This window comes from Perissodus microlepis, chromosome 14 (assembly GCF_051167445.1).
Source record: "Perissodus microlepis isolate ML-2025 ecotype Zambia chromosome 14, ASM5116744v1, whole genome shotgun sequence".
NCBI classification, from domain to species: Eukaryota; Metazoa; Chordata; class Actinopteri; order Cichliformes; family Cichlidae; genus Perissodus; species Perissodus microlepis.
The window spans coordinates 13,286,653-13,301,734 of NC_140474.1; the positions used below are offsets into that span (position 1 = coordinate 13,286,653).

General features: G+C 41.9%; 2 protein-coding genes across 2 annotated transcripts; one reads left to right on the top strand and one right to left on the bottom strand.

Moving 5' to 3' along the window:
- Window positions 1-1,327: 1,327 nt before the first annotated feature.
- Window positions 1,328-3,375, top strand: lim2.3 (lens intrinsic membrane protein 2.3). The gene is made up of 4 exons (XM_084950848.1): window positions 1,328-1,510; window positions 2,763-2,912; window positions 3,001-3,135; window positions 3,211-3,375. The coding sequence occupies exons 1-4, from the start codon at window positions 1,336-1,338 to the stop codon at window positions 3,270-3,272; spliced, it is 522 nt and encodes a 173-aa protein (XP_084806974.1). The 5' UTR covers window positions 1,328-1,335; the 3' UTR covers window positions 3,273-3,375.
- A 294-nt stretch (window positions 3,376-3,669) lies between these two features.
- hspa8b (heat shock protein family A (Hsp70) member 8b) lies at window positions 3,670-8,332 on the bottom strand. Its single transcript, XM_084950847.1, has 9 exons — window positions 8,149-8,332; window positions 6,530-6,739; window positions 6,242-6,447; window positions 5,896-6,048; window positions 5,225-5,780; window positions 4,907-5,109; window positions 4,617-4,815; window positions 4,304-4,536; window positions 3,670-4,212 (listed from the first exon to the last, which is right to left on the bottom strand). The coding sequence occupies exons 2-9, from the start codon at window positions 6,732-6,734 to the stop codon at window positions 4,027-4,029; spliced, it is 1,941 nt and encodes a 646-aa protein (XP_084806973.1). The 5' UTR covers window positions 6,735-6,739; window positions 8,149-8,332; the 3' UTR covers window positions 3,670-4,026.
- Between the last annotated feature and the right edge of the window lie 6,750 nt (window positions 8,333-15,082).

A 15,082-nucleotide genomic window follows, 5' to 3' on the forward strand; every position in this document is an offset into this window, starting at 1 on the left:
GCTAGTGCTAAACATATATATATATATATATATATATATATGTATATATAAATTTATTTAGATGATCATAATTTGTACTTTCAACATTTTAATGGAACTAAAATGATGATGAGATGGTTGATTTATCATCTATGTTATGAGCCTTATAAAAGTTTTTGTGAGTTGTACAATTTGAATTTTATGAAAGTCTATATCAAAGAGAGAAAGAGCCCAATATTTATTAAAAACAAAACTTTAACATGTGAATAATGGGCAAAATGATTTACCAAAGTCACATTACATAATTCAACACTGCAGAGGATTCTGTTTCTACATTTTGCACTATGTTAAATAATCTCTCTTTCAGCAGTACTATGGTTGAGCAGCGCAGGCCACGGGTTTACTGTGTATGGTTGTGGAGCGTTTTGAATTAAAAGCCCTGTGTCATCAGTATTGCCGAGATGTGCGCAGCGCTTTAACGGTTTTGTATTTTCAGCAGATTCCCTAAAACACAAAACTCATCCTCTGTGATTGGTTGTGGCTCAGCATGCTCCATTGTTCCATCAGCCCGTTTGTTCACTTGGTTTCCTATGCACAAACAAAACTTTCCTGCCATCCTGGGCAATATTGGGCTCCTCCGTGCTTTGACAACCCGAATTATTGGAATCTCTGACTTTTTCTAAGGGGAACAAGAGGTATGTGATCAATATGGAAACACAGTGCAATTAACTGTATTTTGTATGGAATAAGAAAGTCTTTTTTAGTGTTATTTGAATTGAGTTCAGTGGGTGAATCCTTGCTTCTCTTAAATTTCACTTCAATTAAATTTAAAACAGAGTGGAAAAGCCCACTTTATATAAAATATTTAAACAATATGCCATGTGTTATGGATGCACCACTGAATCTAGATAGAATAAAATTCCTGAGCTCGTGTGCATCATTTACACACTGTTCACTGTACCATGTTTGGCAGACTTGGGTATAATTTAACATAAATATATCTGGCTTTGAAAAATGTTTATCAGCCCTGCATGCGCTTTTAAAGATATAGACACTTCCTGCTGCAGCAGAGTTAGAGGTTAATGATTTGTCAGATTGAGCTTGCTGCTTGTTCATGTCTTATAAGACGGTTCTTTTTTTCTTTTTCATATATATGCAATCAGATCTGTCTATAGCTCCAGCATCGCATTTGTGGCATGCCGCTGAATGTATTTAGATATTGTTTTATTCATGCCCACTGTTACTCCTCTCTGTAACAGGAAGTACTTGCTCTAATTGGTATAGCCGGGGCTCAGATGTGGTGGTGAGGCCTTGACCTGTTTTTTGTCTACGTGTCAGTCAGTGTTTTTTGGCAGGATGTACAGCTTCATGGGAGGTGGGTTGTTCTGTGCCGGAGTTGGAAACATACTCCTCATTGTCTCCACGGCAACTGACTACTGGATGCAGTATCGGCACTCCAGCAATTACATGCACCAGGGCCTGTGGCGGTACTGTGTGCCTGGGAAATGCATGACACATACAGACAGTATTGGTAAGACCTGCTGGTTGTCTTACACTGCATGTCTACAGACAGGCATACCCTCATTAATACGTCTTAGTTTGCTCACAATTAGTCCAGAGCCTTGATCAACACTGGAATACTTCCCCTCTGGACTTTATGAGTATGGAGAACCAAAACTTCCAAAATAAAATAAAATAATATACTTTGGTGTTCCAAAAAAAGCTGAAAAAAATAACAATTTCTTTGTTATTTAATCAATATATTTTGTTAGTTCCAATTTTCACTATGGTTACTTCCTTTGAGTTCATGGGTATGGAGGACTGAAACTTAAAAACCCAATCTGAAAAAAAAAATGTAAAAATAAAAATTAATTAATCAATAAAATGAATAAATGACTCACTGACTAAAAAATATCACAGTAAATGAAAAAATAATACATATAGCCATTAACTAATTGTAAAATGCCAAAACATTTATGCTTTAAATAGCACCAGCAATTATTTATCTCTAAAATTAAGTGGTTAATAACATTTATTAATGAATATAGATACATTCATTTTAAAAACATTTCCCCTTTCCTTTTTACCTCTGTTTGGATAAATATAAAATTATTTGACTTAGAAACCCACCCTGAGAAAACATCACATCTACACTTCTTTATGTGCACTCATAAAAGCGTGCACAGTCCAGACAAACTGCTGTATTTGTTGGCAAACATTTCTGAACCTAGTGTTGATCGACAAATAAAAAAACTCCCTGAACCCACAACATATTTTGATGTTTGGTAATAAAGTAGGAATGCGGGGAGTGATGTAAAAAGAGCATTAAAAATAAGGGAACTATTTCAAAATTGAAAATAATATAATAAAGACGCGAAAGGCTTGCATTGAATTATTTATTCATTTATTTCTGGCTTTGGCACTTTCAGTCCTCCATACAGTGGGACTGCGAAATTGCGCTTCCACCTCAAGTAGGTTGCGAGTCACACTAGTGGCACAGATGTTATTAGGAAATCTATTTTTGGTGGGGGGCCTGTGTGTGAGATTTCTTCATATGCTTTTATTTGCACCAGCAACACAACATAAAACAGCTTTCCATTTTCTCTCTTACTTCATCACATTTTTTGACATGCTCTAGATGACAAGCTAGATCTGTCTCCTACATTAGGACAAGCACAAATACAGGCAACATATAACTTCTCAAACTGAATGTGTAACAAAGAATAAACATACTTCTAAAGTCTGCATTTATTAAGTCTGGCCTGTCTCGCTCTGGCTCACAGCATACTGGGATGCCACCCGGGCCTTCATGATCCTTTCCCTGCTGGCTTGTTTCATTGGCATTGTGATTGGCGTCATGGCCTTCATCCACTACTCCTCCTTCGACGGGTTTGACAAGACATTTGCAGCTGGCATCCTCTTCTTTATCTCCTGTGAGCTCCTCACATGCAGTCATATACAAGCTTTCCTGATATAGCAGAGAATTAGCACCTCCAGTACTTATGCTATCTTTTTGTGCAGGCTTCTTTGTGTTGCTGGCGATGGCTGTGTACACAGGGGTGACGGTGAACTACTACGGCAAACGTTATGGCAGCTGGCGATTCTCCTGGTCCTATATAATGGGCTGGGTGGCAGTGGTGCTCACGTTCTTCTCAGGTTTGGATCTCATGATGCTTTAAGTGTTATGTGTTTTTTATTTTTTACTGAACTATTTACCCTACCCTGTTTCAGGTATCTTCTACATGTGTGCCTACCGGATGCACGAATGCCCAAGAAACTCTAACTCGCGCTGACCTGCCGAACACTTCAACATATGTTCTCACACGTGTACCAGCAATGGTCCATAACCTGCGACCAAGAGGAACCAATACACCCCCATGAACTTTCCAACATCTTAAGTAGTCACGACTAAGCAAAATAAATGAGAAAAATGTTGTTGCCTGTCTTGTCTCTGCTCTATTATTGTGCACACTATCAGGACCAGCAAATAAATTTTGATGGTAAACTACCCACAAAAACACAAAGGAAGCCTTGAAAAACTACAAGCATGTCTGCTTAGTCATCGGCTTTGATGAAGTTTCAGATTGAAACGTGCAGGCTGAAAGCCATGCCTGAGAAAACACTCCATAGTGCTGCTCAATTTCACAGAAAAGCTTTGAGGTAATAAATAAATGACTCGGAAATCATGAAAATATTTCATTTGGTTTAATTTAGCTAATCGTTGTGCAATAAGCAACAGTTTTAGCTTCATATATCAACCCAGAAAAACACTGGGAATGCAAATGTGAACTATCTTAACTCAAAGGAACTTCACTGCCAAGAGAGACTGTTAATCAATAAAGTCACAGTGCAGATACAGCCTTAAGCCTGGCATACAAAACAAAGTAAAAAAAAAAAAAAGAAAAAAGTCAAAACAGTCAACAGAGAATGGAAGTTAATGGTTTTGAGTATTTAGATAATGCTGCGATAACATGAATGGTGTTACTCTCACACAAACGTTTCAAGAGCAAAGGGAACAGGCTCATGCACATCTGTTCAAGTTGCGGCTTAGTCGACCTCCTCGATGGTGGGGCCGGAGGATCCTCCTCCTCCAGGAGCAGCACCACCCCCGGGGAAGCCGCCGGGCATCCCCCCTGGAACCCCACCTGCATTTTGGTACAGCTTGGTCATGATGGGGTTGCACAGCTTCTCCAGCTCTTTCTGCTGATGTTCAAACTCATCTTTTTCTGCCGTCTGTAGAGAAGTAACAAGAGGGAGTCAATGCAAGTTTATTCTGAGCATTTGTTTTCAAGGTTTCTAATCACAGTTCAGCACAAACTCATACCTGGTTTCTATCCAGCCAGCTGATGACCTCGTTACATTTATCCAAAATCTTCTGTTTGTCTTCGTCGCTGATCTTGCCCTTTAGCTTCTCATCCTCCACAGCGGACTTCATGTTGAAGGCGTAAGACTCCAGACCGTTCTTGGCAGAGACCTTCTGTCTTTGCACGTCGTCCTCAGCTTTGTACTGCTCAGCTTCCTGGACCATGCGCTCGATGTCCTCTTTGCTCAAGCGACCTGAGTAGCAGAGCAATAAGATGGCTTAAATGCAAAGAACTCGATTTTCACAATCTGGATACAGTTTACTTGCTAGTTACCTTTGTCATTGGTGATTGTGATCTTGTTCTCCTTGCCGGTGCTCTTGTCGACTGCAGACACATTCATAATGCCGTTGGCGTCGATATCGAATGTCACCTCAATCTGTGGAACCCCACGTGGGGCTGGCGGGATTCCGGTGAGCTCAAATTTCCCCAAGAGGTTGTTGTCTTTTGTCATCGCTCTTTCACCCTCAAACACCTGATGACAAAACATCAAAAAAGCATTTTCAATGTTTCAGTCTTACATTTTAGTAAAAAAATGGAAGAGGGGACTGAGGTTGTAGTTTTACCTGAATGAGCACACCAGGCTGGTTGTCTGAATAGGTGGTAAAGGTTTGGGTCTGCTTTGTGGGGATTGTGGTGTTTCTCTTGATCAGCACAGTCATGACTCCTCCAGCAGTCTCGATGCCCAGAGACAAGGGGGTCACATCCAGCAGCAGGAGATCCTGCACATTCTCAGATTTGTCACCTGCCAAGATGGCTGCCTGCACAGCTGCAGAAAAAAAAGAAAAAAAGAAAAGTGAAATCAAGTTTTAAAATGTTGCTCATTAGTAGCTCTATAGTGCAAGACAGTTGTTGTTCTATTTCTAAGCACACAGGGGCCATACCTGCACCATAGGCCACTGCCTCATCAGGGTTAATGCTCTTATTGAGTTCCTTCCCATTGAAGAAATCTTGCAAGAGCTTCTGGATCTTGGGAATACGAGTAGAACCCCCCACTAGCACAATGTCATGGATTTGGGCCTTATCCATCTTGGCATCACGGAGAGCCTTTTCCACAGGCTCCAGGGTTCCTCGGAACAGATCTGCGTTCAGCTCCTCAAACCGGGCTCTGGTGATGGAGGTGTAGAAATCGATGCCCTCGTACAGAGAGTCAATTTCAATGCTAGCCTGAGTGCTGGATGACAGGGTGCGCTTGGCCCTCTCACATGCCGTGCGCAGACGACGCACCGCCCTCTTGTTGTCGCTAATGTCTTTTTTGTACTTGCGTTTGAACTCGGAGATGAAGTGGTTCACCATGCGGTTGTCAAAGTCTTCACCGCCCAAGTGAGTGTCACCCGCTGTGGACTTCACTTCAAAGATGCCGTCTTCAATTGTCAGGATTGAGACGTCAAATGTGCCGCCGCCCAGATCGAAGATGAGAACATTTCTCTCTGATCCAACCTAAAAATGTAGCGTTTAATCGTAATTTGTAGATTATGGATTTACTACATTTTTATTTTTTTTATTCAGACAAACTTTAGGGCTTTCTACACAACATCAAAAAACTCTAGCATACCTTTTTGTCCAGGCCATAGGCAATGGCAGCAGCGGTGGGCTCATTGATGATACGAAGGACATTAAGCCCAGAAATGGTCCCTGCATCTTTGGTGGCCTGGCGCTGAGAGTCGTTGAAGTAGGCAGGCACAGTCACTACGGCACTTGTTACCGTCTGGAAATTTTAATAAGACTACCAATGAGAACTGTGATGAGCAGGTTTTTTTTAGTTAATTTTAAACCAGGAGGTATCTAGGCTGTTAAAGTAAACATGACACAAGCAGTGCAGCCTACTGTTGACATTTCTGTGTTTTGTGGGAAAGAGAGACTTAAAATAAAAGATTATAAATCTTTTTGCTCAGAAGTACCTTGCCAAGGTATGCTTCTGCAATCTCCTTCATTTTAAGCAGCACCATGGAGGAGATCTCCTCTGGGTAAAACGTCTTGGCCTCACCCTTGTATTCCACCTTTACTTTGGGTCGTGAAGCATCATTGATCACTGTAAAGGGCCAATGTTTCATGTCTGACTGGACAACGCTGTCATCAAACCGGCGTCCAATGAGACGTTTGGCATCTGGGAAGCAATAAAGGATTAATACGCAGAAACATCAAAGCTCATCTTCTATTCTTGAATTTTCTAGTTAAAAAAAGCATACCAAATATTGTGTTGTTTGGGTTCAAGGCCACTTGGTTCTTGGCTGCATCCCCAATCAGCCTCTCCGTGTCAGTGAATGCAACATAGCTGGGTGTAGTCCTGTTTCCCTGGTCATTGGCAATGATTTCCACTTTGCCATGCTGAAAAACTCCTACACAGGAGTAGGTAGTACCCAGGTCAATACCAACTGCTGGTCCCTTGGACATGGTTCCTGAGAATAAGATCATTATTTATAGTTGTTAATCACAGACTGGCACTAAAGTGACAGTGTGGATATGTGGCAGATGAGTAACTTAAGCTCTAAGCACTGGTGGGGTGGGGATACCATGATGCACTCTTGTAGTATGGGGTAATGAGGCTATTATCAGAGTCTGAGCTGTTCAAACAAATGGTTTCAGGGAAAGTTAAGTCCACCACACCTGTTACTAGGCCTCCTCCTTTCTGAGAACTTGGTATTAAGTGCCTTTATTACATTAACAAGGAACGACAGGAAAGCATGGGCCTCTTCCAAGAATAAGGTATTTGGACACCTATAATCAAAATCAAAATTTTTATCTCTGTGTTTTTAGTGTGCAGACTGCTGTTGGTCTAACAAGAATGTGCCATCCAAAATCACCTCTAGTGGCCATTACAAGACACTAATATTCTATATTCTGTTTTATAATCTCAAAAATATAAACTACAAAAGGGATTATCTATCAATACATTTCTGAGTGAAACTACGTGGAAAATGTTGGGAAAACAGCTAAACAGGAAAAGCCATGTTTACTGTTGCTACAGTAGCAGATTACCAACACACTGTAATGATACCCTAATCTTAAACCACATGGGAGGTCATTATAACAAACTTTTCATGCCAGTGGGTGACTGGGTTCCTCCTGTGGGGCATGCTGCCAGTAGTGGTGCAGCAGAAATGTGGAGACTGGCAGTTTGATAAGAGCCAGGGCTTTATGGCTTGGGTTAGCAAAAAGTAGAGCTGATTGATATATAAATATATATATATTTGGACTGTGGTTAACAGTGGGTTGATTTTAGCTATGCTTTATTACAGTCCGCATGAACATTCCTATATTGATAAAGATAACTTATACAGGTGCTTGCTTTGGATAATGCAAAGCAACTTTATTTGCAAATTGCACTGACTATTGTTTATACTGATGTGCTTCGCTAACACTGTTTATGGACACTGCATTGCATTTGTTTTGGGAGTGATGATGGGAAAGAGTGACTGTGCAGCAGCAAGTCCATGCCAGTCTATCAGAGTGGGCGTGCCCTTTCATATTTCAGAAGCCTGCGAACTTTCTGGATCTTTCTTCCCACTTTATGTAACTTTAACGCATATTAGAAACTTCATCCCGACCGTTTTGGGTAAGACGGAACATGCAGCAGCAGTAGCAGTTTATACCTGTTGTTTGTCATTTTAACTGTCAAGCATCCTATCGGTTAAGCTACACTTAACATGCATACTTAAGGATGTGTGGCAGTAAGATAAGCCTAATAACAAAACAACAGCAAAAAAAAGCACCAACTAGCTTAGATGTTACCTTAAAACACTGCAGCCGTTAATGATGTTAACGTGACGCTAACCACTTGACGTCAGCTTCTCCTCTCTATACTCACCTCTGTTGTTTTCCTACTGTGGCGCAGGTTGCCTTCGCCCTGAGTGACTGGGTGTGACGGGTCCTGATCCCCGCTATCAGTCAGTAGTGTGTGTGTGTGTGTGTGTGTGTGGGAGCGGCCGGACCTCCTCAATATTATTCCCACTCCGAACTCTCTAGAACACAGGAGGAGCGATGCTGGCCAATCCTCTCCCGTCAGTTTCAACTGCCTCGACCAGCGGTCCAATTAAAAATACCGTCAGCAGATTTCCAAAGCAGTTGCTATCAGGAAAATACAGAGAGTGAAAAAAAAAACTAAAGTTGAAGTTTCGTTTCTAGCAATTACTAGCAAACTCACTGAGGAGAATGATCCAGCAGTGCCAAACAGTTTCTGGATTATTCCACAGGTTCCCGCCTCAAATACTCCTGAAGGAGTTATTTCGATTGCATGAGTTACCTGATTTGGCGTCCTGGGCAAAAGTGATCTTGTAGGCATCTTTTCCCTCTTTGTTCATTGTGAAAATTTGCTAGATTTAAGCACACAAACTTGCTATCAGTAGTCTTTGTGTCATTATAAAATCTTTCCGCGTTACAAATATTTCTTGGATTCAACTATACCTAATTCAGCCATTCACACCAACCGCTTAATTTCACTGCTTAATTTCACTGGTTGATTTTGCAGTATTTAACTTTTCAAAGCAAGCTTAATTTTTAGATCCTAAAAAACAGATCTGACCAGACCATTGCATTAAACTTGATTTAGACTTCTCAAGGAAAGCTGTCATTCGCTCATGAGGAGGTAGAATAGAATAGAATAGAAAACTTTATTTGTCAATTTCTTCAAATGTACTTGCCATACAAAGGAATTGAAATTACGTTTCACACTGTCCCATGCGTAGACATTGACAACAATAAAGTGCAGATGCACAACAAAAAAACAGCCCTAACAATAAGGTAATATTGAATAGGGACCTAAAAATAAATAAAATAAAGTGTTCCAACAGTGTTCTCTGGAAAATAGTATACTAGTCTACTATATAATAATATAAATAATGCTAAAAGAAATACTAAAAATATGTAGCAGCAGGTGTGTGCAATTGCAATGCAGAGGTAGTTGTTTCCAGTCAGGAATGTTTCCAGTTCTTGGTTCAGAGAGTGTTTTCTTGTTGGAGAGTGTGTGTGTGTGGGGGGGGGGGGGGGGGGTAGAGTCCAGTCTGTCTTCCTATACTTCTGCCAATCTGGTGATTCTGCTGGCTAGGAGCCGGGAGGGAAGAGAGTTCAGCAGTCTCACAGCCTGGTGGATGAAGCTGTTGGTGAGCCTGGTAGTGCGGGAGCGGAGACTTCTGTATCTCTTTCCAGAGGGCAGGAGGCTGAACAGACAGTGCGCGGGGTGGGTTGCATCGTTGACAATTGTGATGGCTTTGCGGGTGAGGCGAGTGGTGTAAATGTCTTGCAGGGAGGGGAGTGGTACACCAACTATCCTCTCAGCTGTTCTCACAATGCGTTGTAGAGCTTTCCTGTTATAGTCAGTGCAGCTACCGCCCCACACAGTGATGCAGCTGGAGAGGATACTTTCAATAGTTCCTCTGTAGAATGTGGTCAGGATGGGTGGTGGAGCACTTGCCCGCTTGAGTTTGCGCAGGAAGTAGAGGCGCTGTTGTGCTTTCTTGGCCAGTGATGCTGTGTTGGTTGTCCAGGAGAGGTCCTCACTGATGTGCACCCCCAGGAACTTGGTGCTGCTCACCCTCTCCACCGCAGCGCCGTCGATGGTCAATGGGGGGTGACAGGCGTGGCCTCTCTGGAAGTTGACAATAATCTCCTTGGTCTTACTAACATTTAGCAGGAGGTTGTTGTCTCTGCACCACGTGGTCAGGAGCTCAACCTCTTTCCTGTAGTGGGTCTCATCGCCCTTGGTGATGAGCCCCACCAGCGTTGTGTCGTCCGCAAACTTCACAAGATGGTTGGAGCTGTAGGTTGGTGTGCAGTCATGTGTCAACAGGGTGAAGAGCAGAGGACTGAGCACACAGCCTTGTGGAGCCCCCGTGCTCAGGGTAATGCTGTTTGAGACCTTGTTGCCCACACGCACCGCTTGAGGCCTCTGGCTGAGGAAATCCAGCAGCCAGTTGCAGAGGGAGATGCTGAGGCCCAGTCTGTCCAGTTTACAGATGAGTTGTGGTATTATGGTGTTGAATGCTGAGCTAAAGTCTATGAACAGCATTCTCACATATGAGTCTTTCTTGTCCAGATGAGTTAGGGCTGGGTGGAGGGCAGAGCAGATTGCATCCTCTGTGGATCGTTTCGCTCTGTATGCGAACTGGTGTGGGTCCAGGGTGGGAGGTAGGGTGGATTTGATGTGTGACATGACTAGTCGTTCAAAGCACTTCATAATAATGGGTGTCAGTGCCACGGGGCGGTAGTCATTGAAACAGGCTGGGGATGGTTTCTTTGGCACAGGTATGATAGTGGCAGTCTTGAAGCATGATGGGACAGTGGCTTGCCTCAGAGAGGTATTAAAGATGTCTGTGAAGACATTCTTCAGCTCCTCTGCGCAGTCTTTCAGCACCCTACCAGGGATGTTATCTGGACCCGCTGCTTTCCGGGCGTTGATGGTGATGAGTGTTCTCTTCACGCTGGCAGCAGACAGGCACAGAGGCTGGTCGTGTGGAGGTGGTGGTGTTTTCTGTGGGCGTGTGTTGTTCTGTGCTTCAAATCGTGCAAAGAAGCTGTTCAGGTTGTTGAGCAGAGTGGTGTCGCTCTCACAGCTACGCGCTACAGGCTTGTAGTCTGTAATAGCCTGGATGCCTTGCCATAGGCTTCTTGCGTCCTTGCTATCATTGAAGTGGGAGGTTATCTTGTGTGTGTAGTCCTGTTTCGCTTTCCTGATGCCACGGGACAGGTTGGCTCTCGCTGTTCTCAGGCCTATTTCATCCCCAGGAGGTACTCTTCAGGTTGTGTGGAAGGTTAGAGCAAAGGGTTAAAAGGAGTTTCCAGTTACATCGTAAGAAGCATAGTTTATTAGACATTAGGCAACAAGTGCACTTGTTGCTCAAAAAGCACACCAGTACTATATACACAAATTGTGAAGTACTACCATTTTACCTCAGACGCACAGCTAGGCACTGCTCTGTAGTGGTGCGCTACTGCGATCTGATACTAAGCGAATACTTGGCCAGTATTGCCAATACCAATACGGATACTTCTAACTTATAAAAGTAGCTTATGTAGAGAACAATGTGTCATGACTTATGAGATGAATCATCATCAGTTTTTTAGATTCTATAGACATTTTAATGACCACTAAATAACAACAATAATAATTTCAGAATAATTATTTAACATAACAAACACAACTTTTCATATATTTTGAAACTGGGTTTTTGAAGACTTGGAATGTGAATGAGCCTGCCTCTGAATAACTTTGGGTCAACTTCTGTTGTTTAAATGTGCCGAAGGCTCTTATAATGTAAACATGACAGTCAATACAAAAAGGTTCTGAAATTTTTCATACTAAATTTTTGAGGTATATTTTTTCATTTCCCCATGATTCAGTCAGTTACATACTGAAATTAGAGGCTAGAAACAGAGTATCAATCCTATCGTGCTAGTATCGATATGATACCAATATCAGCTTTGGTATCAGTACTATCAATATTTTGATCAATCCATCCACCTCTACTGCTCCAGATGAATAGGCCCTCTGAAGTTATTTCTGCCTCCTCAGATGTGGTCCCCACTCTGCCACCAAGAGTTCAAACTACCCCACTGACATACTGATATATGTATGAAATCTGCTGTGATACAGCTTCAACTCCTGGATGAAACAATGAATTTCCCCTGCTGCTGCATTCTCTTTTTCTTACTTTTCCTGTTTAGAAACATCAATACCTGCTCATCATCACTCAATGTCAACTTTGGGGGACAAATTTTCCCCCAAAGTACAATGTGTATATATGCTACATGACAAGGTCAACATTTCTTTCCCCTCTCATAACCACGAACATGCAACACAATGCAACCTATACACAAGAGTACAATTACACAATACAGTAATACGATTATGCTTGCAACTCATATTGTTTATTATATATATACATTTAGAATCACAACATTACATAAACCTGAAGGAGTCAAATACATTTTAAAAATCTTTTGGCGTCTTTTTGGCACTGTATTTAAAGCTTTAATTGGTTTTGCACCTGCTGCCACAAGATCATTAAAGTCTGCTTCCCAATCATTCTAGACCATCCTGCAGCCCAAGCTTATTTCAAAAGGGGCGTCTTTGCTTACCTTGCACCAAGATTCTGGAATGATTTCCCAAGTGACCTCAGAAATACATCAACCTTGGCTGTCTTTTTTTTCCAAGCTTTTGAAAGCATTTGTTTTAGGCTGTGGTTGTGGTATTTTATGTAAATAGTATGCATGTGCATAGCAAGAATTTTTAATAATTAAAATATAATAGTTCCTTAAGTCCAGCTGCCACATAGTTCAGTTTCAATGTCCATAAGTGACAGGTGCCCCTTAAAATGTTGTCCTTAATTATTTTTCTGTCATCTTGAACATTTCAAGAGGACCATTCTCCTTGTTTTAGTTTAGTTTTACTTAACTAGAATAAGTTTGGTCTCAGTGCTGGAGTCCTTATCTGAACAGGAGGAGTGCACAGCTTATCAGAGGGCCTTATTGTCTCCAGGGTCCTGGGCATGTGTCCACTTTGCCCACATAACAACACAGTGTCCTGTATCTAGTTTATATAAGCCAGTTACATAAGCCAAAAATATGTGGCTCGTTAATGGATGAGATTGTCACAGAAACCTGAACTTGATTACCTGATAGAAGAGCAATTAGCAATAGTTAAGAATAGTTAACGTCTTGCATGAGCTCTTAAAAACAAAAACAAAAGAACAAACCCTTCAAAGTATTGCATGTATTTAAGAGGGAGTTAGGAAGTTGAAGTAAAGTAAAATACAAAGCACTAATAAACTACAATAATACTACTCATATCTGGTCTTCAGATCTGGTCACCCTACTGCAATGTTGGATTCATCGAAAGAGCTGTCACTCAGTTCCACAGGCAGTTTTTCCACTTGACTTACACTCACACTATTAAATCCCCCGTTGCCCAAAAAGCATTTTCTTAATAAACCACAATGAGAAAATCAGTAAAGTGCACACAGGACACCTTTGGCTTAAATGTTTTTATTCTGAGTCTGTGAGCTGAGCAGAAAATCCCTGTGGATACTATGACCCAAGACCAGATGGCCTTAAAACACAGCAAAAAACATAGAAACTAGAAGAAGTTCTGAGGTGATGTGTCATTTCATATTCAAGTTTTTTAAAGTTCTCATTAAAGGTAACCGTTTTTAAGTTTGTTAAGGGGGAGGTATTTATTTTTACACACAAATTTTGAAGTAGGTGACATCAAGTTAGTACTATTTAATCATTTGATTAAAAATCATCATAAAACTAAGTATTTTAAAACTATATTCACCTGGTGGTTAGAGTTTAAAAATTATACATTTGCATAGAAAACATATGGTGACTTTACATTATCTTCCAGCTCTTAACAGTATATACAGTCATGGTAAAAACAAACAAGCACACCCATTCTCATTCATTTCTGAGGTTTTGAATTGAACATGCCTGGTTCTGGTTCAGTGACATGTCTGAAAATGAGGTAAAAACAAAACACGACATATAACATCATGTCATTCATTTATTTAACAAACCCTAATCCAAAATGCATAAGTAGTGTGGATAGAACCACCATCAGCCAGAGTAATAACCAAACTACATTCTGATTTGTTGGTGTTCCAACCGACCAGACACAGTGGTGGGTAAGAAGGCGAGGAAGACCACAATTGTGATAAATTCCCAGCTGATAGCAATGTGAAGATGTTTTCTTTTTCAGCCATTCTGTTGTAGATTTGGTCTGTGATTCAATTTCATTCAAGCTTTAGCTGTCGGACACATGGTCTCACCTTTGACTCTAGAATAATTTTCATTTCCTGTGACTGCAAAACAAGCCCAACCCATCACCCCTTCACCGCTGTGTTAAAATTTACCATGTTTATGCTGATATGATTTGTTGGGTTTTCTCCATGACCAGTCATCTCCACTTTGGTCTCATGTGTCCAAAGAACATTCTTCCGGAAAGCTTGAGATTTGCTCACATTCGTCTTTGCAAACCTAAATCAGAACGGTTAGAAAGGTTGCCATGTTCTGTCACAGGGTGGAATAGACAAAGTTTAAGTTGATATTTTTATTTGCTTGCATGTAGTGATGTGTTTTATTCTTTGACATTTTTTAGCGTGTAGTGTTTTATTTTATTGGGTTTTTGCATGCTTATGTTGTGTTATGTGATTTTTTCCGGGGGGATGCCCATTCCACCGCCCCCTTCCTGATCATTAACCTGGTACACCTGGGGTAGATAGCTATTTAATAAGATAGAGCGTGAGAGGGGAGAAGTAGAGACATGGCGTGGTAACCGGTGTGGGCGACGGCCGCGCAGAGCGGCACAGAGGCCCGGCTATAGGCAGCTGGCCGAGGCGTGCGGCAAAGGAGAACGAGACCGGAGATCGCGGACGACCGCGCACTGGAGAGAGTGATCGGGGCTGAGCGGAGAGGTCTGTGTTGGTGTTGACGGGAGGTAGCTCCTCGCCGAGAGAGGCCCGCGGCAGGGAATTGAGAGGCAGCGGGATGGCGCCTTATGTCCCCGGGACGGCGAGATTATGGCTACGCGTGTGAAGCACAACACAGTGGTGGGCGGAGTTAGGAGCTCTGCCCATCCGGGGTAAGTCCCGATCCATCCCGTCTAAGACGAACCTCTAGTGGAATCTAAGAATGGTGACTGCCGCTGGCCCTCTCTCCTTTTTCTAGTTGGTGCCAGAATGAAGAGGCAGACAGGACGGCGACGATCCTGTTGGTTTCTGCACCGTTTGGACTTTTATGGGACTTGACCT

Excerpts from the sequence above, each read along its gene's own strand:
- lim2.3 (XM_084950848.1), top strand. The coding sequence starts at position 1,336 with ATGTACAGCTTCATGGGAGGTGGGTTGTTCTGTGCCGGAGTTGGAAAC. Across the intron at positions 2,913-3,000 it reads CATCCTCTTCTTTATCTCCT|GCTTCTTTGTGTTGCTGGCG; the intron begins GTGAGCTCCTCA and ends CTTTTTGTGCAG. Across the intron at positions 3,136-3,210 it reads GGTGCTCACGTTCTTCTCAG|GTATCTTCTACATGTGTGCC; the intron begins GTTTGGATCTCA and ends ACCCTGTTTCAG.
- hspa8b (XM_084950847.1), bottom strand. The coding sequence starts at position 6,734 with ATGTCCAAGGGACCAGCAGTTGGTATTGACCTGGGTACTACCTACTCC. Across the intron at positions 5,781-5,895 it reads CCTATGGCCTGGACAAAAAG|GTTGGATCAGAGAGAAATGT; the intron begins GTATGCTAGAGT and ends CTACATTTTTAG. Across the intron at positions 4,213-4,303 it reads GCTGGCTGGATAGAAACCAG|ACGGCAGAAAAAGATGAGTT; the intron begins GTATGAGTTTGT and ends ACTTCTCTACAG.